Raw genomic sequence first — 25,115 nt, 5'->3', positions numbered from 1 at the left:
GCACAGTGAGCTTGTGCCCAGTAAAAGTAGGAAAAGAAGTGCACCTTACAACACAAAGGCAGGCCATCCATGCAAGAAACACAAGTGCAAAACCTCAGTGTGGATGGTCCTTTTTGTATTACCCAGTCCTCAGGCTGATGTCAGGTATAGGCCATCCTATGGGAAACCTGCTTGGGTTCTTGCAAGAAGTCTAAATGCAGGGCTTTGGGAACTGTTCGGTGCATGTGTCCTGAGATTTTGTAATTAGCAGGTCACACCTTTTTCCCCAGTCAGCTTTGCTGCCCTAATCTCCGGTCTCATTTCCCCTGAGGGACACATATCCCCATAATTCATTGTCAGGTGCTGAGAGAGTGGAGGTCTCTGTCTTCTATAGCTTCTTCCAGCTGTAAGTGCTGTAAACCCTACTACTGGGGAATGTGTGCTCTCCAACTACCTGGGGTGTTGTGGCTTACTGGCTGGGTTGAAGAAAGTAAACCTGCCAGAAGATAATGAGAAGAGAGTTAATGACTATTGAGCTGTCTATTTCATGTGAGAAAGAAAATAACTTTATTATTATGTTGGGGATGTAGAGCTCAAATATGAGGAGCAGGTCAGATTTCCATGCTTCTTGAGAAAGAATGCAAAGAGGGAGGTTAGATAAATTACTGAAGGACCGAGTGCCATAACCTTAGCAAGATTACCCACATAATGGATCTAATTAAAAACAGGAGCTTCAATACAGGTACCCATTTAGCAGCTCATTATTTTTAACCTCTAGTATTTTTTAGTAATACAGATTTCTCTATTTGAATTACATACCATGCATTTTGTGCAGAGAATTTTGAGAGTTTGATTTAATAATATATTATGTGTACTGTCTTTTTCTGCACTGTGTATTAAAAGTCTCTTTTAAAAAGTCCAAGTATATGGATGTTTTAGTCATGGTTTTTATTATTGACTCAAATAAAAGGTGTACGTAGAATTTATTCTCTGTCACACTAATTCTTGGAAGTTTGTGTAACCTGTTTTATTGCCCAGTGTTCTACCATTTGGAAAATATTCTTTTTGCACTTAAATAGAATTTGTATCCCTATATTCTTGTGTGTAAAGTTCTACATGTGTGAATTAACATAAGCTTATTGATTATTTTGTTCAAATACTTTATATTTTGTCACATGATCCTTGCAAGATTCTACAATGGCTTCTTAAAAATATTATGTTAATGTTTCCAAATAGCACACAGACTTCTTTGTTTATCTTTATAAAACTATTTGATTTTGCTTACATATTTTTAAACTCTGCTATTACATACAGAAAATTTAAGATTATTGCATTCTTTTAAAAGCTTCTGCTATTATTTTGAGTAAATTTTTGGTCATCAATATTTGTATAATACTAATATAGCACAGTCAGATTGTTTTTTCTTCTGCTAATATTTGTACAGTTTACCATTTATCATTTTATTTTCTCTTTATTATATACTAGGTCTATCTGTTATAAATAACACATGACTGGATTGATTGGATTTGTTTTTGACCTTGTCTGCATTTTCATTAGGGAGCTTAATTTACTTGTATTTCTCATGATTTGTCAAATATTCAAATGTATTTCTGTCAGTGGATTTTGTTTTTTCTCTATTTGTTTTTGCTTTTTCACCCCCCACCCTGCTTTGTTTTCAGTTGGATTTTTTTTCTCATTCTTTGTTACCTGTAGCGTTTTTGGAGAAAACTACACCCTATTTCTGTCATTTTAGCAAATATTTTTAAAAGTTTAAGCTAATTATTTAACAAAGCCAAGGCTTTATTATTATGCTTTTCTTCCCTGTTAGCAATCCAAGATATTAGAGTGTTTTAAAGTTAGTAGTCCTGTCCTAACTTAGACAGGTTAGTCCTTTAGATTTATTTGTTAAAATCATTTCAATAATGAGACATTCTTCTTTGTTATTACATCATCAATATACTTGCCCTTGTGTTTACCGTTTTCTTTTTCACCATTTTTCTTTGTATTTTCAACCTCCATCCTGGGATTTTATTTTCCTTCCAGTACATTTTTTCTTTAGTGATAGTTTCCAGCTTTTGTTTATCTCTGATATCTTTTCACCCTGGCTCTTGAAAGATAGTCTGCTAAGCACACAATTCAAAGTTGACACTTTCTCTCAGCACTTTAAAGATCCTTCCTGCTTTTCTGACTTCTGATTTTGATACAGGGAAAAAAAAAATCAATGTTTAATAATTATTTTTGTAGATTTTCTCTTTTCTCTCAGGTTGATTTTAATGTCTTCTCTTTGACTTAGATTTTTGATTACCATACATCTAATAGGGGATTTTTCTATGTCATGTAGTTTAAATATATATTAGCCAGATCAAAATTTAAAGTACGCATATTTAATGCACCATATTTTGTGATATTTCATCTGGAGCAGCCTGAAATTAACATTTCTGATTTCAATGATTCATTTTTCATTATAAAACAAATATGTAGTGAGAACTTATTTTTCCAGAAACTACTATAAATGTTGAAAATATCATTGTGACCAAAGCAGAGAAATTAAGCACCCTCAAGGAGAACAATATTAAAGAGATAATTAAATAGACACTTGATAAAGGTTCACATGAACGTGTGTGATAAGGGTAAAAAAGAAACCATATAAGAGAGCTGGAGTAAGACTGAGGTGGTGATCTAGCCAGAAAGCCTTACCGATAGGGAGATACTTGAGCTTATGAAGTGAGGGGAGTCAAACATAAAGATGTACAAAAGGAGGAAAAGAAAATACCGAGTATGTCTTACAGGGTGGGGCAGATAAGGCTTGGTGAGTTTAAGAAACGGAGAGATCTTCAGAGGGACTGCTAAGAGATGATGGTAGAGAGCGTGAAGGGCCCAATAAGGGATGTGCATGTGTCTCACACACACACACACACACACACATACACGCACACAAATGTACAATCCAATACACATACACATGTGTGTAAATAACATTCAAAACTAAGACTTTCTAATAGCTGAGAAAATAAGGATAATATTAAGTTCTCATTGTGGATAAGGAAAGCTATATTACCATTCCAAATGTATTTTGCCATTAGTTTTCCCTTTCTTAAAATGTTATATTGTCATTCACCCTAAATGGTACAGCCAATGCTATGGAATGGAATATTTATGTTTATTTCAATTTTGACCCAGCTTCCGAGCTGAGGACAATGGATGTTAACTCCGAATGCTAGACACCTCTTCAACTAACTCATTAAAAAGTAGCTTAATAGTCCTTCAATTATCTTACTAATCCAAACACTGCTCCTGTTTGGATTTGTTTTTTCTCTGACTCACTATTTGTCCTTTCTTTTTCATCCCCAGCCCCACTTTGTTTTTAGTTGGATTTTTTTTTCTCATTCTTGACAAAAGACACAAGAACATAATATGATTGATGGAAGAGTCTTTGAAGGGAACTTAAGTATTTTGACTCTTCTGTTCAGTTCTATTCTCTCACCCAAGCCTAATGTGCAGGGAATAGGGAGGGAGCAGTTTTTCAGTCTTTACCTTGATTGTTTTGAGTAGCTTCTACAGAAATTTGTCTGGTCACTCAAAACCACTTCCAAAGTGGGGTGTGAAAGAGTTCACCAGGGAGCCTGACATGTGTCAGGAGTTTGAGAACTTGCATGAAGATAGAGAATGCCCAAGTTTGTCACCTGAGAAGTGCTAACAGGAGGACTAGGATAAGCGTGCTGGTGAGCATGTCTACAAGAGAGGGATGAGCAGCTATTCAGGCAGGGAAACTGTTGGAAAGGCAGGGATATTTTACTTGCCTATGGGGCAGCAGCCACTGTGGAAGCGAGATTTGAGTCATTTTGAAATGACCTCACCAAAGACCTCTGCCTTCTAGGGCATAGGCTCCCAGTAGAATGAGACTGGAGGAATGTAAGGGAAATGATGAGAGACAGCAGGATTAGTCAGCCTAGTCCATGATGCAAATCAGGGAACTTTGCAGACTGGAGATCACTGACAGTGAACCTGTGAATGCTCTTGTTGAAAAAGGAGCAGTGTTTGGATCCTGCTGCTGTGGAGGACGTATGAAGAACCCAGAAAGATCTCCAGATTGCACTGGTAATCCAAAGTCTTTATCCTTTTTGTTCTTCACAGAGCTGGAGGATTTAGAAGGTAGGCATGAAGAATGTTGAACAACAAAGGAAAAAGGTACAAATTATATTTATCCTCCCCTCCTAACATAAGTAGAGCCATCACACTTACTCATTCAGGGTTCCTGAGCCTATGGTCAGCTGAATAATGAGCAAGCTTTAAATATATGTGACAACCAAGATTTAAGTTAGGGTGATTTGGAATCTTTAACATCTAAAGGTAAGACTGCTCCTAGCTGGGATCTCATCTTATTGAAAAGCTTCTGCACTGCAAGAGAAACTACCAACAGAGCCAAGAGACAACCTACAATGTGGGAAAATTTTTTTACAAGCTGTTCTTCAGAAAAGGACTACTATCTAGAATATATCAAAAACTCAAAAATATCAGACCCCCCCAAATATAAAGACCCAATTCAAAAATGGACATCTGAAATGATCAGACATTTCTCAGACAAAGAAGTAAAAGCAGCAAATAAACATATGAAAAAATGTTCAACATCACTGGTCATTGGAGAGATGCAGATGAAAACAACACTGAGATTCCACCTCACCCCAGAAAGAATGGCTGCTCTCATGAAATCAACCAATAAGAAATGCTCGCGGGATTGTGGGGAAAAAGGAACCTTCTCTATTGTTGGTGGGAGTGCAGGTTGGTACAACCACTGTGGAAATCAATATGGAGATACCTCAAAAAACTAGAATCAGAGATCCCATTTGAAACAGCTATTCCTCTGCTGGGTATCTTCCCAAAAGAATTAAAAGAATCATACCACAGTGATACATGCTCACCCATATTTATAGTGGCACAGTTTGTAATAGCTAAAACTTGGAAACAGCCCAATTCCCCATCAACTGGAGAATGGATAAAGAAGACCTGTGTTTTTGGTTTTTTTTAAATAAAATAGAGTACTACTCAGCCATAAAGAACAAGAAACCAGAGACAATCATAGCAAAATGGATCTATATTGAGGCCATACTCTTAAGTAAAATAAATAGGACACACATGTGTTAGTACCAAATAGTTTCTCTGGTGTGAAAAACTAAAAGTGTAAATAAGGCTCAAAATGTATAATTGATAACATGAAATAGGAATAAAAGGTCTAGAGAAGTAGGGGAAGTGGGAGGGGTAGGGGAAAGGAAAGAAGGGGAAAGAAAAAATTTGAGAAAAGGAAAAAATGGAAAGAAAGTCTTTGTAAATAGGGAGGGGTGGAGGGGGTGAAGGGCAGGGGAATGGGGAAAAGATAAGAACCAAGATACATCATGTAAAGGTACAAGATCCCAATGATGAATGTAACTGTACTGTATACCTAAAATATACCAATAAACTTAGTAAAAAAATTAAAAAAATTTAAAAATAAATAAGATAAGACTGCTCCTATAGTTGAAAGTGACCTGAAAAGCTAAAAACTAAGGCAGTGTTAGTACTGGAAGAGCAATAATGCTGTTTGCTTTTTAATGCCATCCCTTTTCAGCCCACTAAACATACCAGTGTAGTAGTTCCTCTACTGTCATACACTGCCACACACTCAGTGGCTTAAAACAATGTGAAATTATTATAGGTTGAGCATCCCTGATCCAAAAAATCAAAATGATTCTGAATCTGAAATTTTTTGAGCACCAATATGACAACAGAAATCTGAATTTTAAAATTCAGATTTTTTGATCAGTGATGTTCATTCAGTAGACTATGAAAATATCCCCTGATCCAAAAAACTCTAGCATCTGAAAGATTTCTGAACTCAAGCATTTCAGACAAGGCATACACATCCTCTATTTTCAGTCTTGGAGGTCAGAAGAAATATACAGGTCTCACTAAGCTAAAATCAAGAGATCTGTAGGTCTACATTTCTTCCTAGAAGCTGGAGGGGAGAGACTGATTAACGTTCCTTGTTCAGGGGGTCATAGGCTTTCTTAGTATGTATTAAGATGATTGTATGACTTCTATTCTTCATTCTGTTAATCAAATATATTTACTGATTTGTGTATGTTGAAATACCTTTGCATCTTGAGAATAAATCCCACTTGAATGAGGTATTATCATCATATTAATGTTCTAGTAAATGTGATTTTATCGCACTTTGCATCTATGTTCATCAGCAATAGTGGCCTGTAATTCACCATTTCTATCTTTGTCTTGCTTTGGAATTGGGTTAAGCTGGCCTTGTAAAAGTGAGTTGAGAAGTACTTTCTTCAATTTTTGAAAAAATATTTGAAAGGATTGGCTGAATTCTTCTTTAAATGTTTATTGGAATTTATCAAATGAAATCCCAGGCTTTTCCTTGTTGGGAAGCTTTTTATTACTGATTCGATCTTCTTACTTGTTATTGTTCTGTTCAGACTTTTTATATTTTCATGATTCAGTCATGTTTGTAATAATTTATCCATTTCTTTGAAGTTATTCAATTTGTAACATGGAATAGTTCACAGCAGTCTTTTTTAATCTTTGAATTTCCATGAGAACCATTGTAAATCTCTTTCATTTGAAATTTCATTTATTTGAGCCTTATCTCTTTTCTTTTTAAAATTCATCCAACTGAAGTTTTGTCAATTTTGCTTATCTTTCAAAAAGTCAATTCTTACTTTTGACCATTCTGATTGTTTAACTAGAATCTATTTTATTTGTTTCTGTTCTACTGTATTTTCTTTCTTCTGCTAACTTTTCACTTAGTTTGTTCTCCTTTTTATAGTTTCTTGAGGTAGAAAGTTAGCTGGTTTGAGATTTTTCTTTTTTTCTAAATTTTCCTCTAGAATAATTTTCCTCATAGAATAATTTTGCTACATCCTAAGTTTTGATTTGTTGTGCTTTCCTTTTTTATTTGTCTCCAAATGTTTTTCATATCACATGTGATTTCTTCTTTGACCCATTGGTTGTTCAGAAGTGTATTGCTTAATCTCCATATGTTTGTGAATTTTCTAATTTTCCTCCTGCTACTGACTTCTAATTTGGGCAGAAAAACACATGATTTCAGTCGTCTTAAATCAGTTGAAATTAGTTTTGTAGCCTAACAGATGCTCCATCTTAGAGAATGCTCTATGTATGCCTGAAAAGAATGTGTATTCTGTGTTCTTGGATAGTACATTCTGTGTATCTGTGTATGTGTGTTAGGCCCATTTTATCTATAGTATTATTCAATTTCACTGTTTACATACTGACTTTTCTGTTTGGATGATTTATATTCTAAGGTCTGGCAAATCTATTTTTAGATATATATTTATATTTCACATAGGAATATGCCTGAGAAAGAAGTAACTGTTATAGGCTAAGCATATATGTGCTTTATAGAAAATAAAGTGGTTCCAAACTAACTGTATTTCACTGTAGAGTCAGTAATGTTGCTTTCTCCTGTGTGTGGTAATTCACTCTTTTCTTTTTTTCTAATCAGTCTGGTTAGAGGTCTATTAATTTTATTAATTTTTTTAAAGTAGCATTTGGTTTAATATTCTTTACCCTTTCTGCTTTTTCTTTCATGGATCCAATCTTTATTTTATTTTATTTTTTTTGGATACAATCTTTATTATTTCCTTTTCTCTCAGTTTGTATTCAATTTAATTTGCTATTCTTTTTCTAGTTTTTAAAGTAGAAGTTGAAGTTGTAAGTTTCAAACTTTTCTCCTTTTCTAGTAGAGGCACTTTACTGATATAAATTTCCTCTTCATTCTGTAAATTTTGATATATTGTGTTTTAATTTTCACTATGTTCAAAATACTTTCTAATTTCCCTTTTGTTGACATATGAGTTATTTCAAAATATGTTGTGCTTATTTGGGACTTTTTCAGATAACTTTTTATATTTCATGTCAATTTAATTTCTTTTCAATCAGAAAACATACTTTGTATGACTTAAATCCTTCACATTTATTGAGATTTACCATGGCATAATTCTGTTGATTTTCTCCTACTTTTTGTATTATTTCATCATATATTTTACTTTTATCTATATTATAGATCCCCACATTAAATTATCTATAATTTTCTTGAGTAGTTGAAATATTTTTAAGCAAGTTTAAAGTGTGAGTTTGTGTATGGGCATAAGAGAGAGAGAATGTTGAGAATGTGTTTATATTCATATAAAATAAAAACAATTTATGAAATGTCTTTCATATTAGCCCCTATATTTAGTCTTCCTGGTACTCTGTATCTATGTAGATAGATTTTATCCAATTCCATCTGGTATCATTTCCTTTCAATCTGAAGAATTTCCTTCCACATTCCTTGCATTGTAGATCTATTGGCAACAAATTCTTTCATCTTTTTTTTCTAAGAAAAAAATTTTCTTTGAAAGATATTATTATTTGGCCTGAAGCCAATTTTGACCGTTATTTCACACTTTAGATATATCTTTGCACTGTTCTTTCTTTTTCACTGTTCTTTGTTTTTTATTAGCTCTGATTTTCCTGGCTTTATTTTGCTAGAAGTTTACTGAGCTTCCTTTGTCAGTGGCTTACTGTTTTTGATAAAAATTGGAGAACTTTTAGTCAATATTAGTTCAAACACTTTTTTCTTCCCTATTCTGAGTATCCTCTGTTTCTAAGGATCCTGTTATGTGTTTATTTGATCCCTTCATACTATGCACACTGAGGCTCTGTTCATTTCCTTCAGTCTTGTTTTCTTCTCTGTAACTCTGTTTGAATAATGTCTCTTGACCTCTCTTTAAGTTTATTGCTCCTGTGTTCTTCTTGTGTCTGATCTACTATGAATATAATCCAAACAATTTTTAACATTGTACTCTTCACTGCTAAAATTCCTAGTTAATTCTTCTTTACACCTTCCATTTCTTGAACTTTTCTTTCTCTTTACCATTATATTTATCTTTCCCATAAGTTCTCTTAACGTTTTCATTATAATTATTAGACATATTAATTGTTCAGAATGGGTTTCATTGTGACATTTTTATACACATGCTTTGATCATAGCCACCCTGCCTATTTTCCTCGCCTTCCCCACTACCTTCTTTCCTTTCTTTTCCTCAAGAGTTCCCTTTCTACATCCATGTCATCTTTTTTTTTTCTGCTATATTGCTCTTATTAGGGAAAAGATGAAACTTATCTGTCTTCCTTCCTTCTTTTTTTTTTGATACTGGGAATTGAACCCAGGGCTTTCACACTGAACTACATCCGTAGTCCAATTTTTATTTCTTATTTTTGTGACAGATTCTTACTAAGTTGCCTATACTTGGCTTAAACCTGCAACCCTCCTGTCTCAGCCCACGAGAGTGCTGGAATCACAGACTTGTGCCTCCAGGCCCAACTTGACTTTTGTTTCTGAGTCTGGCTTATTTCACTTAGATGATCTCCAGTTCCATCCATTTTCTTTATCAAATCATCTATTGATGGGTATACGGGCTGCTTCCAGGATTTAGCTGTTATGCATTGTGCTCTATAAACTTTGTTATGCATGTATCACTGTAGTATGATGTCTTAAGCTCTGTGGGGAAGATGCCTACCAGGGGGATAGCTGAGTCATATGGAATTTCTAATTTTAGTTCTTTGAGAAATCTCCATACTGATTTCCATACTAGTTTACATTCCAACCATCAATGTAGGAGATTTTTTTTTCCACCAAAGGCTTGCCATCATTCGTTATTGTTTGATTTCTTGATGATGGCTTTCTTTCTGGTGTCAGATGAAGATTTATCTGTTGATGGATATACAGACTGATTCTATAATTTGCCTCTTATGAGTAGAGCAACAATAAACATGAAAATGCACACATCTCTATTGGATGTTGATTTTGTTTCCTTTGGGTATATATCCAGGAGTATTATAGTTAGATCATATAATAGTTCTATTTTAAATATTTGAGGAACATCCAAATTATTGTACATAGTAGCTTCACTAGTTAGCCTTTCCACCAGCAGTATATATATGTTCCTTTTTCTCCACATCCTCACTAACATTTCTTATTTTTGTTTTGTTTTGTTGGTAATAGCCATTCTAACTGTGGTGAAATAAAATCTCAGTGTAGTTTTGATTTGTACCTCTTTTGAGAACTGGCTGTTCAGTTCATGTGCCCATTTTTTTGCTAGGTTTACTTGTTTTGATGTTAATGTTTTTGAGTTCTTTGTGTGCTCTGGATATTAATACTCTATCAGGTGAACGTGACTATAATAATTACCGTGAAGTCTTTATCTAATAATTGTGAGTCACTTAGAGTCTGCTTATATTACTTTATTTCTACTTGATTATGAATCTCATTATTTCGTTTCTTTGATTGTCCTGTAATAGGTGATTATACATGAGACACTGTGATTTAAAAGAAAAAATAAGAAAGGTTTGGAGTTTAATTCTTTAAAAAAATTTGTGTCCCAAATTTAGAGATTTTTAAAAAGTATTTTGTTGTTGTTTTATTCAACTATTTGTTACTTTGGCAGTACTGAAGATTTCACACATACTTCTTTCTCTCAGTCAGGTGTGAATAATCAAAAAATTCGTAGTAGAGAAGATCCTGAGGCTCTTTCCTATTGCAAAATATGTTTGACACTCAAAACGGACAAATATCAGTGATAAGAATGGAGGCAGATTGAACTATTTCTCTAGTTGATCCTTTCACTTAGATGAAGGAAAGAACAAATGTGGTGCTAATATATTGTCTTTACATCTACAGTGCATTGGCTATCTAAATAGCTGAGGAAGGGAGAACTTCGGCAGTTATATTTTTAACCTTATGAGTAACTCCTTTGTTCTCATCTTCCCTACTTCCTGTTGTACCAGGAACACCTACTCTTTTTCAAAACTCTTAAGTAAACCAACTTGTGGGTGACCTATACCATCTATGAAAAGTGACACAGAAGCAAACAACAGATCTTGAGTGAAGTGAAATGTCTGCCTGCTACTTAGATTCTTTGCTCTAGACCTCTTTCCTACTTGGCCTGCCTGTAATGTTCCCACTGCACAGTCTATTTTCAAGGTTTTTATCTTACCCATCTGCTTTTCTGATGGCTAATATTTCAATTTCTCGTTTGTAGTTTTAACTGCCTGCTCCATGGTAATTGGATATGCTTATTTCTAGCCTCTTCATCTGATTCTTGGCTTTGAACTATCCAGATTTCATTACTCGTATGTGGTTTAACTCATACTGACTAAAATATGCTGTTTCTTACTTAGGACTATCTGTGTCTGTCTCTCCTCTAAATCTTGCTGAGCTTTTCTCAGTCACTAACACCTACTTTACACGTTTAGTAAAAGTCTTAATGATATTTTAAAAAATAAATGGGAAAATACTTCCTGAAATAAATTCAAGGTCTCAAATTTAGCATTTACTTTTAAGGTTTTCTGGTGCATTTTCCCTTCTTCAATATTTAAAATGTAGAACAAACAAATAATATCAAATGGAAGATATGTTTCCAGTAATTTATGTTTGTTTTTCATCTTTAATAGTATAAAAGCAGATACCTGCTGGTTTATCTATATTGCAGATGTTTCTTTGCTTTTTTGTTTCAATCTCTGTAAAAGACATTGTTTTGCTTCTTTTTTTATACCAGTGTCCAAATTGCACATATCATACACACTCAGAGAACATAAGTATTTTGCACCTTTGTAATCGTATATGGCAGTAAATTTCACACACACGCATACACACGAACTTGCTGTAAAATGAAAAGTCTGTTCAATTCATTTGATGTTCTTTTTGAATGATGCTAATATGTATATTATATAATTTAATTTCTTTGATTGAAAGTTTTATTTAATTACCTACTTTTAAGTAAATTGATCAGATTTACTTAATAGCCATTCTTACAGGGTATGGCCATCGGCCATAATGGAAGGAAAAAATTAAAATCAGAATAAGAAAAACATAGCCAAAGTTAAAGTCATCTACCCTAAGAACCTAGAGATTTTGATAATAGCTATATAATGTAAAGTGCTAAGATTTGCTCTTAAAATTTTTGAAGTTTCTTAAATCTGGTTGAAAATGTTTGTGTGCACTAAATGATTCTAAAATAATAATATTATTGTTAATTGAGTAAAAATCTACTGTAGTAGAAATGAGTATATCTTAAGACATATCTTATTATGGGACAAGTTTTTCCTCAGTATTATCTTTGTTCAGGTCTTAATCATTACTATTATTTTGTGCTGTCATTTTCACAGAAGGTTCTGATCGTTTGTCTTAAAACATAATTTCTGGTTTTATTTTAGAGAGCAGCAGGTAAAACTCTTTTGCCCTAATACTTTTTTCTGAAGTTTTTCATACTGAGGCTCTGTTTACATGATGAAAATACTTGGTTTGTGTTTTTTCAATGGAGCCCAAAAAACAATCATATTTCCAAAAATTCAGCAGATTGAATTGTTGACGCTGTTTCAAATGAAGCCACTGATAAACTAAACAAATTGTTTTCAGTGAGTTATTAGTGCCTTACCAAGATCTATATTCTGATAACTTCTTCACTCACAACAAGATCTTCTTCATAGTTGATCCATTATTCTTTTCACAAATGGCTCAGTTTAAGTTGCATATAATATAAACACCATGAGACGTTCTGGTCCCTTCTTCCCAGAGTCCTGGTATTTCATGAAAGCGTTTTGTCCCATCCATGGCCACAGCTGTGCCAGGCTCAAGGCTGTAGGCGTCATGGACCATAATTGCCAGGCTTCCTAAAAACTGTTTTCCAGGGCTGTCATGAGCTCCCTCCTTCTGGATTCTTCAGGGTGCAGGGCTGGCAGCTGTGCATGTGCTTTGGGGTTCACCATTCAGTTAAACTGTTAATGCCAGGCTCCTGTTTTCCTGGCTCCCTTGAGCTTACTCCAAGAAACAAAATGGTATTCCCATATGTCCCTTATTGTTTTCTTGGCAAATCTCTCTATCTCACTTAACCTCCCGGATTCCAGTGTGCTTGACACAGCCTTTTTTTTGTGAAACTTTCTTCCTTCAGTGGCTGTAGATTAATAGCATCAATTCTGAGGCAAACTTGCCTTTTCAGAAAGTTTCTTAAGCCTGAAGTTAACTACCATTAGGTGCTGTATACTAGTATATTCTAAGGTATTATGCATATTGCTTAACTATTACTAAAGACAGCCCAAAAGACTGACCTTGCTTTATTACTTTGAATATGAAGTTTTACAGAGGGTCCAGATACTGTTGGGAGATGCCTAATGATGCCACTCTTTCTTGTAAAGACTTGTATGTTAGTGCAAACCAAATAGCTTTAATACGTGTAATACCTTTTAATTTCCACATAAGGTTTAATTCCAAGAAAGTAAAGCTGGAAAAGGATATATTCTATTTTCACACTATTTTTGCCATAATACAACTTATGTAGAGCTATTTTTCATCATATAAGTCAGTGTAGCTGAAGAGGGAGAACTTAGAATCTAAGTCAAGGAATAGTGACTTTGGGCACGATGTGAAGCACATTGTAGAAATGATGAACTCTATCATATTCATAATGGTCAACTGGGATTGTAGTTTATTTAGCAGTTTATCAAAAGCAATGGCTATGTCTGAGTCATTCCTGAAAAGCAAAGCCTGAGCCAGTTGTTGCTTAGGTTCTTTCTAGGTGAACAAGTCGGTAGGTGAGGCAGGAGGAGAAGATATGTGTGCTCTTCTACATGCCTGAGTTGAGTCTGATTATCTAAATCTCCAAATCTGTTACCAAAGAGTGATTGCCAAGGAAGGTAGTGATTGTTCAACTTTCATGTATGATCTTACCCCCAAACTTTAACATCCAGTAATTTCTACAAAGATAATATGTTTAATTTTCATTGAAAATTAATTGAATTTTCAATTTCTTCAGGTAAAAAAGTGGAATCGTATACAGTACCACTATGTTTAGTGAAATTAGCACCATTTTGGATGGGGAAGCAGGATTGAATCAAGTGAAAATGACCCATACTGTAGTAGGTGTTCCACCAGGCACTAGAAAGTTTTGATTGGGTTGTTTTGCCTTATTCCATTTTGTCTGAGTAGAGGCAGAAATTATTTTAAAAGAAGTGCTTAATGCAGCAAGATTTGCATTATATATATATATATTTATGTGTATTTCCATTAAAATCAAACATAATTATTCATCACTTCCTAAAAACTCAAAAGTTCAAGCATTGATAAAAAACACACAAACCTTTAGTATAATAGGAAAACTTTAGGATCTTATATCCAATTAAATCTTTCAAAAGCCTATTCCTTACTATGATTCTAATATAAAGAATCAGAACTTTATTCCTATAATTTTTAAAAGTGTGTTAAATGACAAAATGCTTTATTTTTATTTCTCTTTTTCTCCCAGCATCAAGTAACCACTTTTACATGTGTCAAGCAAGTTTATCAAGACTTTGGAAAGGGAACTTTTGAGCAAACCAGATTAGGGGGAAATTGTACCATCCTAGTATAGTCATATAAATTGCAGGCTCAAGTTGCTGTCAGCACTTCTTTTTATCAGAATCAAAAGGCCTACAGACAGACATCTTTTATTGTGATAGCTATTGAGTGTCACAGTAGATTAAAATATATCTAACTATTCTTCTTAAAAGAAAAACAAACCTCAGCCTACATGTTTAGGTAAGGACTGTTTCCGAAAGTCATTTTCACAATTGGTAATGAGTGCATCAGTATAAATCTGTTTGGCTTAGCTAGGAAATGGCTTCCAGTGAAATGTTTCAACCACATAAAGCATTGCATATGAATTTCCAATTCAGCAAATACACTGGAAGTAATAAGTCAACCATCACATCTTCACTTGGAAATACATGTTGTAGAATTTTTCCATGTTGTGCTTGATTTTGGTGTATCTTACTTCACTGAGCATTGATACTTTAGCCTCATTTAGAAATATTTTAGTAATATTATTTAAGATTGGTAATTACTGAGCTCTAAATTAGCAATACACTAAAATAGAAATTTAAAAAAAATTCCAGTCAGTTGGTCTGATATGCTCAATTAGTCTTTGGGTAGTAGGCAGTTATGTAGAAAATGTATTTTTTTCTGTAAAATGAATTTATTCAACATTGTTTTTATAGCTTCTGTAAATAGTGTTATATTATAAAAAGGCAAAATATTTGATCAACTACTTCAAAGAAACTCAGAATCTCATTTCTTGTTGGCATTTTTCAAAGCTAACATAGACATTCTATTTTCTGCACTGCAGTTATAGTTTTATTCAGAAAAATCAATAAAAGAGTGACTGATAGGACTACTAGGTATTACAGATAGTTTAAGCTCTAGTTCATTGCTCAGTATTTCCAACTCTGTAAATAACCTTTGCTTTTCTGTTTTAGATTCTGTATTTGTCATTTGATTCTGGCACATAATGAATTCTCACTGTATCACTCTCTCAGTGCTGATTAGGCCCTCATTTTCCATTATTTTAAAATGGAAACTTACTTTGCGTAAGTTGGAATCAGTTGTGGTTCTTACCATCCTTTGATTACCTATGTCCATGGTTATGTTAGAGAAATAAGTATAGGCATTTCTGCTGTCCATAGGATAATCATAATGAACACAAGTAAAATAATCAGGTTGTTTTCTACATTTTGAATTTTCTGTACCCATCATTACTGTAGATGAAGATTTAGCTTATATGAAGTCAAAAAATAAATGTTTAAAATGGTTTCAGTAATTTGCTTACTGCCTTGCAATTTTTTGGCCAGGAAAAATTTCACTGTGTATATAAGAAATACAAAACAAATTTGATATTTTGATAAATGTGTCCAGAAAATTTTATTAGTTATGAAAATAGCCTAGTCTGAAATGATTAGATTCCTGTTCCTCAAATCTATTTTTATATATAGACAATGTCATAGATTTTCTTTCCTTGATGTCCTATGACTATATAGGCAATCAGATATTCTCCTGTATTTTCCCACATGATGAAATCAAAGAACAAATCATTTCTTCCCTTTAAACTCAAGAAAATTCCATTTTGCGAATCTAAACAACAATGACAAAATAGGTATGTCAGCACGGTCAGTACTTGAATAATTAATTGCTATTGTTCATGATGTTAAAATACTGCCAAAACTCTATGAGTAGTCATGCTTACGACTCTGGAGAATATACCACTAGAAGGAGTAAGATCACATCATTAAGAAGAAAATTATGTCACCATAAAGTTGATAGAAATCAGTAGAAACGTACTGTACTCTGTATTTGCTTAGACTAATTTCTTGGTCTTCATAGCTTTGAATGAAATATAAGTCAAAGAGCATTCCATGGGGTGAAATAGAAAAAAGTCACAATTGTAAAGAATCATGGTATTTCTAGGTTTTACTACAATAGTCTAAGATGCTTACAAATTAAAAGGGAAAAGGATTCAGCAAGAACATCAAAGACACTCCAAAGACATGAAAACAGGCTTTATTCACAAAATTAAACTCATTATTATTATCATTAGCCTTAATGACAAAGTAATATGCCACATCACTGAATCACTTATTATATACTGTACATATTTCTCATGCTTATATTTTATAATACTAGTAAATTTTATATTTTTAAAAAGTAAAAGTAATCTTAAAAAGCTTCATTGACAAATGTTATTTGAATAGGAATATGCCCTTGAGCCGAGGAAAAACTTGTTGAGGTGGTAGAACATACAGCAGCTTTTTGTGCCAGATATGGTGGGAGACCGAAAAGTACTAAACAAATTCTCAGACAAGAAGCCTAGAATCTGAGAATAACATTCTCACTTTAAAGCATTTCCAGCCTATTTCTTCAAGCCCATGATACTATTAATTTCAAAGTACAAAATATTTTGTGTATATCTAAGAAAAGCTAGTGTAATAAATGACCTACATTCTAAGAATCTGAAAATCTAAGCTGAAGTGCCAAAATGTGGACCCTTGTAAGAACGAATCACTTCAGGGCCATACTGGGAAAATGGCCAGTGTCTATTTACACATTTATTTTATCTTTTTTTGTTTTCTTTCTGGTGCTGGGAATGGAACCCAAGGTTTTGCGCATGCTAGGGAAACACTCGGCCATTGAGCTACACCCCAGCTCATTCATTACTGCCCCCCTGCTCTCTGTGAGATACTATGTAAGCCTAGGGAACAAATTGCTAAGCACAAAATTGATCCTTTGGTGAGTATGTGTAGACGTTAATCATACAAATCTAAATAATCAGAAGCAATAAAATTGAAAAATCATATGATCGCACTAAGAGGTACATCACTGCAAATGTAGATGAGGTCTTAGAAATAGGGTTTGGCAGATCGTTAAGAGAATCTTTATCCATTTGTGCTGCTAAAGCAAAATACCACAAGTACAATAATTTATAAAGCACTGAAATTTATTTCTTCACTCCTCTAGAGGCTTGAAAGTCAAGATCAAGGTACTGGCCATTTTGATGGTCTAGGGAGAATTGCCGTTTGCTTCAAAGATGGTGCCTCATGAATTAATATGTCAGAAGGCAGAGGACAAGGAAACCAAAGGCTGAATGCAGTGTCTTTTGTTAGGACCTTAATCTCATTCACAAGAGGAGAAGATCTCATGACTTAATTACCTCTGAATAGTCCCACCTCCTGATAGCATCACACTGGCCATTAAATTTTGACATCTTTTTCTTAAGGGGAATGACTTAAACATGCTTTCCACTGTGATGGCAATAATCCAAAAAGAAAAAAATTGTTGATACCAGAGAGAGGAGGGAAACCTGTGGGTCAAATCTGCTTGAATAAATGAGAGGGTGGCTTGAAATACACGGGTCAATTAGATCAATTAAGTGCTTTTAGCTAAAATCAGGCACTGGTGAGAAGGTGGGCAGATTTTTGTGAGTGGAAGATGTGGAAAGTTTATTCTCATCGATTCTACTTTTTAATTGAAATAAGAAGCAAAAGTTAAGGAGCTTGTCAGAAAAAGTTAAGGAGTGGGCAGAGTTTATTGCAAATTTAAAGAAAGAGAAGGTAAAAATAGTCATCTGAAAGCCTTGGAGAATTATTTAAGAAATACAGTATGATTGGTGGGCATTGTGAACAGTCCACTAGAATTTGTGATTGTAATTCAAAAGAAGACTAGTCGTGTGCCTTTTAAGTGTGCTCAGGCGCTGGAGTAGAGCAGGTATGGTGTGTCTTAATCAGAATTATAATTTTACCAGAGGAGTATGTGGGAGGGAGAAAGAAGGATAGTGACTGAGAGTTTGTTCAGAGACAATGTTTATGCCTCTGTACAATTCATATGTTGACAGTTAGTTTCCAGTGTGACTATATTTTCACATAGGGGCTGTAAATATGTATGTGGTCATCAGGGCATGAATCTGGTAGGGCTGCCACCCTTGTATGACCTGGAAGAGCCACCAGAGCTCACTTCTCTCTGAGTGCTAAGAGGAAAGACTGTATGAGGGCTGTGGTAAGAAGGTAGCTATTTGCAAGCCAGGCAGGGCCCTTGCCAGAGATCAAACCTGGTTCTAAGTATCCAAAACTGTGAAAAATGAATTTCTATTGTTTGAGCCACTCAACCTGCGGTATTTTTGTTATGGCAGCCTGAGTAGACTAATATGCCCAGGAGAGTGTGCTGGAGGAAGAAAGGGACAAAGTAATACGATATGCAAGGAAGTGAATATAATGATGGAGCTGAAGTCTAATCCACACAAGCAGGAAACTGAACATGATGGAGGGGTAAATGGTGGATAACAAAACTTAAATAAGGTCAATGGTTTGGAAGTCCCAATGAAGCTGAGACTTTAGCTGGAAACATAAAATAGTGGGAGATTAGGACGCATGACATTGAAATTATAAAGTCGATGTTGTGATTGGTACTGACAGGGTCAGTTTGAGCAGTCTGATTATAAATAGAGGCCAAATTTATTGATGGCAGAGTCAGAAAACTAAGAAATCATGATATTAAATGGATTTTCTGTGTAGATATGGAAATCACTAACAATAATTCCTGTAAGAATGATGTAAATAAATTGTAGAAATTTAAAAAGCAAGATATTCAAGGAATGGATACAAATATAAATGCATACATTTGAGTAAAAATTAAAAGTAAAATCAACAGAAGTTAGCCATGAGTCAAAATGAGATGGAAGAAGAATAGGGAGAAAAAGGCATTAAAGACAGCTCATTGGTCTCTGACTTCAATGGATGAATCCCTGTATTATTGCTAAATTAAAACTGGGTGATCAGCAGTTTGATTTTGAATATTCTGAATTTGAAATGATCTTGAAATTTCCAAATAAAGATATTGAGTAGGTAGTTTGATTGGTTGGCCCTTGAGGAAAGTTCATCCTAAAAATAGAAATCCATGAAGTTTTTTATGATGGGAAGTGACTGAATTCATAATAGCAGTAGCATTGCCTATGATGTGTGGTAAGAGAAGAGCAGCCTAAGATTTGCCCTTGTATAACATCAATATTTTATGAGCAGAAGTCTGACTAGGGAGTGGAAACAGAGATGAGGAAACAAGGAGACTATGATGTCACAGAAGCCAAAGCTAATCTTTAAAAAAGGAAGACGTAGCCAGTAGTGTTGAAAACTCATGAAGGACCAACATGTTGAAAGAGTAAAAAGTATCGTTGGATTCAGTGACGTGGAGCCTATCGGTGACTCTCAGGAGAGCTTCTTCACTGATATAGATGGAAGAGAAAACAGAGAATGTCAGTTGAGGCCGAAGTGAAGAGGGGAAAGACAAAGCAGGGAAGACCATCTTTTGAAGAAGTTTGGGTGTTAAAAGGGGAAGAAAAAATGTGTGGGAGCTTGGAGGAAGTGATGAGATTGAGGATGGAGATAAATATATCCCTATACATCTCCCAAGTGGTAGAAGATCCGAGCCTATTTAAATCGTAATGAAGGAATATAATTGGGAGGGGAATTTTAATATTGATGTAACACGTGAGTGAGCAGAGGTTAATACATGATCGCAGTAAAGCAAGTGAGGATGAGATTCCAGACTGCACGTGGTGAGACAGATATGGGGACTAACACCTCCCCTAGTGTAAGGAGCAGAAGGGCACAGGAGTGCCTTAAGGTTGTCTCCAGCATTTTCATGTGTCCTTTCTTCTCTTTTGCTGGGTGATCCAGTGCTTTCTTTTTTTTTTTTTTCTTTAACAAGGACGTGTTGGGGAGACGTGGGTATAATGGTCCTTTTGCTCTTAAAGCAGCACCAGATAGCCAGGTCTGTCCTCTGGTGAGCTGTTGTCTTGTGAGCTGTTGAAGGATGGAAGGAAACAGAGAAGTACCCCTGGTAGGTTTTAGTCAAGGACAGGGGGCTTGCACATGGAGAATATAGGGGATTGGATGTTTCTGAAGGCACAATAGAAGCTTTGGTTGGATTCTCAAAACTGAGAAAAAATTTATTGAAACTGGCAAGAAGGAGAGTTTTCAACCCAAGCTCAAGTAGTCTCAGAAGCAATTTAACAGAATGGTGGAGTTTACTGTTGGGAATTGTAAAGCAAAAGGCAGACCCTTTGTTTAAGGAATTGGCTGTCAGAAAAAAGAGGGAGATGGAACTCAAATTCTATTTCTTATTTTGTTCCATATAACCCACATAATTACCTATGAAATTTTATTTCCATTCTATTCCTCAACATGAACTCCAGTAAGAATGAGCTCCAACACATAACACTTTTTTGAACTCTTTTCCTTCTTTGGATTTGGGTATTTCCCCTGCCCAAAATGTCCTTTAAATCCTTTTCTATCTATGTGAACACAGCTGTCCTGGAAAGATCTATGAGTTCTACTGCTCTGTGTCCTCTTTGTTTTATAGTATTTTTCCATTGTGAATAATTTATAATTTGTTGTAAAAATTTGGAAAATATATAAAATTATAAATTTAAAATAAAATAACACACTGCCTTCTCAGGTATATCATACTATATGTTTTAGTAAGAGTAATATTTTAAAAATTAACTTTATGAAGTCTTTTCTGTTTCATTGTATATTTATAACAACAAACCTTAATGCCTTTCTAGTATTCCATGATATAAATGTACCATAATCCACTAATTATGTTTCTGATATGAGCCCATTTTATTTTATTTTAATTTCAAGACAACTTTAAATTAATAATTTAATTTTTTAAATTTTAATTTTAGTTTTAAAAATCTTACTATGTATTCCAAGCTAGCCTAGAACTTGTAATCTTACTGCCTTAGCCTCCCAAGTACCTGTGACTGCAGGCATGTACCACCATGTACCCAGTTCCTACTTAATCTTGTAAATTAAACATGTTCTTCTGTGTGTATATATGTGTGGTTCTGGGGATAGAACCCACGGCTCTTGTACTAAGCTACATCCCAACCATGTTTTCAAATTTCTTTTTTCTTTTTTTGACACAGGATCTCAGTGTGTCCCTGTGTTTCCCAGACTGGGCTTGAACTCGCCTTCCTCCTGACTCAGCCTCCCATGGTGCTGGGATTACAGGCATGCATCACCATGCCCAGTTTAAAATGCTTTTTTAAGTAAATCCTTATATACATAATTAATAATACCCTCAGCGCAAAATCCTGTAACTGTCTTACTAATTCAAAGACTCTGGTTATATATACAAGATGTATTATTTTCTAGAATGTCTATAAGTTACCCTTCTGCAAGCAGCATGAGGGTGACATATCACTCCTTTAATTGTTTAACATTCTAATTTCTTGGGTGGAAAAAATAACTTCTTATTGAGGTTTTTATGTTTACTAATTAATTAAATATTTTGTAGTTATTGGTCACTGGATGTTTTCTTCTTTGTATTATCTAATCATGCTGTTGACACATAAAATATAACGTTTAATTAAATTCCAAAAGTGTTTAGTATTCCTGATCTAAAATTTTTTTGCATGCTAATTAGGTTAACCATGCCTTACATTTGTTATTTTCACCCTGTTGTTTCCCCAGTGAATTATATTGCATTTATCATAATCTTTACAGAATTCTTCATTGCTAGAGGACACATAGCACCCTACAGTCTCAGTTTATAATCTTAATATTGTAGTCTCTATTGTCTTATATTGTTTCTTAAGTTTCTTTCATGTTACTCTTTTATTGCCCGAGAGGTAGTACCTTAAGAACCAGAAAAATTCTATTTTGTCACCATCTCAAGATTTCGAAACAGTACTATATTATTTGACTTCTTAGTCCATTTTCTGCTGCTGTAACAAAATACCCCAGATTGCATAATTTACACACAATAGACGTTTTATTTGGCTTGTCGTTCTGGAGGCTGGGAAGACCAAGAGCAGGGCCTTAGCATTTGGTGAGGTTTTCAGGATCAGTCATAGCATGGTGAAAAGGAAATAGCACATGCAAAATAGAGAGAGAAGAGTCTGGCCAAACCCATCCTTTTCATCAGAAACCCACTCCCTCCCTAACTAACCCATTCCCGCCCGGGACAGAGCCCCCATGACCTGATCACCACTTAAAGGTCCCACCTCTTAATATAGTTCGAGATTAGGTTTCCAATCTATGACTTTTGGGGGGACATAGTCAAGCCATAGCAACTTCAGATTAGTTTCCAAAATTATTATTACAAATACTCACCAAAATATAGGGCAAATTAACTTATTGTTGGTTACTGTAATAAAAAATGCAGATATGTTTAAAGACCAAGGCCAGGCATACATGATTTTTCTGATAACTTACAGTTAGACCATTAGAGAAGATAAACCCTAGAGCATATTAAAATTATCTCAAAACTTTTAGGATTATGTATTAAAGAAACATTCTCTTCTGAGCATGTTCCTGGAATCATAGCTAAGTGAAAGGTGGTGTGAACCATGTGATAAATGATAATTTCTCATGTCAGACAGCCTGACTTTTTTGGAGCATGCTGGTTTTGCAAGGATTTATAGCACCCTGCCTTCATGCTGGAGTTACTTCAGCTTTCCATGATGCATTCCAACTAATCTGAAGGTTAAGGCATTCCTTGATCATAGATAGATCCGATTGCTACTCAGCCCTGGAATTCTTTATAAAATTCCAGAACTTGGGCTAGAAATTGACTTAGTGAATTCAATAAAGTTGCAAGCCTTGGAAGTCATCCAAACTAAATTTACAGGCTGGAAAAAATATGGGCTTTCCATTGTTCTCCTGTTCACCTTTCAGAGATGTGTTTTGCGTCCATGTGAGTGTATGAGTGTAAATTTATCATTTTGCTGACACTGGAATAGAAATAACCATTGAAGGCATCCAGTTGAAGAATTTTCACCTTGGATCTCCCCTGGTCTTTGTGAATTTTGACCCAAACCTGCACCAAAAGTGAATTTCTTTTCTCTCTGTAGGATGTTGATATCATAAAATAAGAAATTGTTCTTGATAATGAATCATGCAAATACAAGAGCTGACATACATGTTTGCCAGCCAGGTACAACTCCAAAATCTCCGTTCTTCCTCTGGCTCTATGGTGGCCTTCTTTCTGAGATATCGTCTAGAAAATGTGATCATACATATTGTTTTTGTCCATTCTGTGACATGGTAATAGGGACAAGAAAACAAGCTCAGGAGCATGTAAGAGACATCAGTCTTTGCGTGTGCTTCGTGCTGCACAGGGTGCAGGGAGTGGAGATCTCAACAGTCCCCTCATGGCTGACCACTGAAAGCCTGTTTTTTTCTTGCAGAATGGATTTGCCGCTGTGAGACCTCCAGGTCATCATGCTGAAGAATCCACAGCCATGTAAGTACCAAGGACTCTCACCCATCTCCATGCACCCCAGTTCCTAGCGGTCACCTGCCCTATGCATGTTTCTGAAGCCTCTAATTGTTAGCAGATGGACTGAAAAATCTTGCAAGGTACTCCCAGAAGCAGATTTATGGCTTCAGAGATCATATAGCATTTTAAAAAATGCTCTGAACATTATTTATAATGGTTTTCCTGGATGATTTGCTTTCTTATTTCTCTGTTCTTCTCTATTCCACAGGGGGTTCTGCTTTTTTAATTCAGTTGCAATTACCGCCAAATACTTGCGAGACCAACTAAATATAAGCAAGATATTGATTGTAGATCTGGTATGTATTCCTGGCCAGAGCTGCATTTTCAGACTCTAGATAAAAAGGAGTGGATTTATATTTCTCTGTTAGGGTGTCTTGCTTTTAGCACTTGCAAACAACCGAAGGGTGTGTTTCCTTTGAATGTGGAAACTCATTAAATTCAGATTGCAGTTCTGAAACCATAAACATTCACGTTTCACTTTCATGGTGTTAACTGCAATTTAATGAGAAGAAGGCGCAGATCAGGGCAACTTTTATGATCCTTAAATGAATTGATACTTCCACAGTTAAAATAACCCAACAGAACCTGAATTTACTTTTCCCTACAGAATATAGACTTTAAATAGTCAGATGTGCTGGAAAGAATGCTGTTGCTTTGGTAACCGGTTGGCCACTTCCCCTTGTTAGCAATCATGTCCCTTGTTATGCAACAATGGTATTATTAAAACAAGTCAGCGTGTCATTCTTTCTGAAAAGATCTCAGATCGCAGATGCCAGTTTGGGATGATTCTGCAGGAATCCTGGGTGATTAAAAGTCAGAGGCATTAGAGTAGTCTTAGATTTAATATAATGCATTGTTACACAATAGTTATAATTTGTTTAACAAATGGTTTGTTTAAATGCAGATGACACTTGGCATGTTGTCTAAAGTATATTCATGAATAATGAGCTGGAGATCTGCCCCATACCAAAAGGACCAACCCAGGAAAAGGCGAAAGAGAACTGAATGGTGATTTATGAGCCCCGTTTTCGGTTTGCCTCTAGTTCACAAGGAGGTGTAATAGGTTGTCTGACAAAGCATAGACAGGAAATGAACCCTGGCATCCAAACCGAACCTGCTACATCTGCACTTAATTAATTTTTGCAGGTGATAAAAGATTTAAAGGCAAAATATGTTAAAGGTTTTTTTGAAGTGCAAGGCTTAATAGTCTAAATCTTGTTCATATCTGCACTCATAATTAAATCTTATTGGAAGTCATGGCCTCATCCTCCAGCCCTCTGATTTAGTTAAGTAGGCACACCAAAGGGGCAAGAGAGCACAAACAAAGCCATGTGAAGAAATACTTAGTTAAGTTAAAATGAACAGAAAAGTAATGGAAGAGTTGTTACCAGTTCTAGGGCTCGGCTGGAATGGCTGTTTTTCACACACTGTATTGAAGCCTTCC

At 35.0% G+C, this 25,115-nt stretch overlaps 2 protein-coding genes across 3 annotated transcripts in view; both read left to right on the top strand.

Annotated features, from left to right (window-relative positions):
- LOC101705971 (histone deacetylase 9) overlaps positions 1-4,143 on the top strand; it is a 715,280-nt gene extending 711,137 nt beyond the window's left edge. The window contains exon 22 of the mRNA XM_087206437.1: positions 4,114-4,143. Coding sequence (XP_087062563.1) covers positions 4,114-4,128 — 15 coding nt within the window. The 3' untranslated portion in view covers positions 4,129-4,143. The remainder of the gene's footprint in view (positions 1-4,113) is intronic.
- A 10,074-nt stretch (positions 4,144-14,217) lies between these two features.
- LOC147829256 (histone deacetylase 9-like) overlaps positions 14,218-25,115 on the top strand; it is a 193,400-nt gene continuing 182,502 nt past the window's right edge. The window contains exons 1-3 of one of the 2 annotated variants that reach the window (XM_087206451.1): positions 14,218-19,634; positions 23,580-23,635; positions 23,880-23,967. In XM_087206451.1, coding sequence (XP_087062577.1) covers positions 19,614-19,634; positions 23,580-23,635; positions 23,880-23,967 — 165 coding nt within the window. In that variant the 5' untranslated portion in view covers positions 14,218-19,613. Of the gene's footprint in view, positions 19,635-23,573; positions 23,636-23,879; positions 23,968-24,575; positions 24,680-25,115 lie in introns of those variants that run through there. The other variant, XM_087206452.1, reaches the window with a different exon arrangement.

The sequence above is a fragment of the Heterocephalus glaber genome, unplaced genomic scaffold (assembly GCF_053883595.1).
Source record: "Heterocephalus glaber isolate CG9 unplaced genomic scaffold, H.glaber_assembly_v1.0 deba00000676, whole genome shotgun sequence".
In the NCBI taxonomy this organism is placed as follows: domain Eukaryota; kingdom Metazoa; phylum Chordata; class Mammalia; order Rodentia; family Bathyergidae; genus Heterocephalus; species Heterocephalus glaber.
Note: the sequence above shows the minus strand (reverse complement) of the source record. Positions and strands in the feature narration are given on the sequence as shown.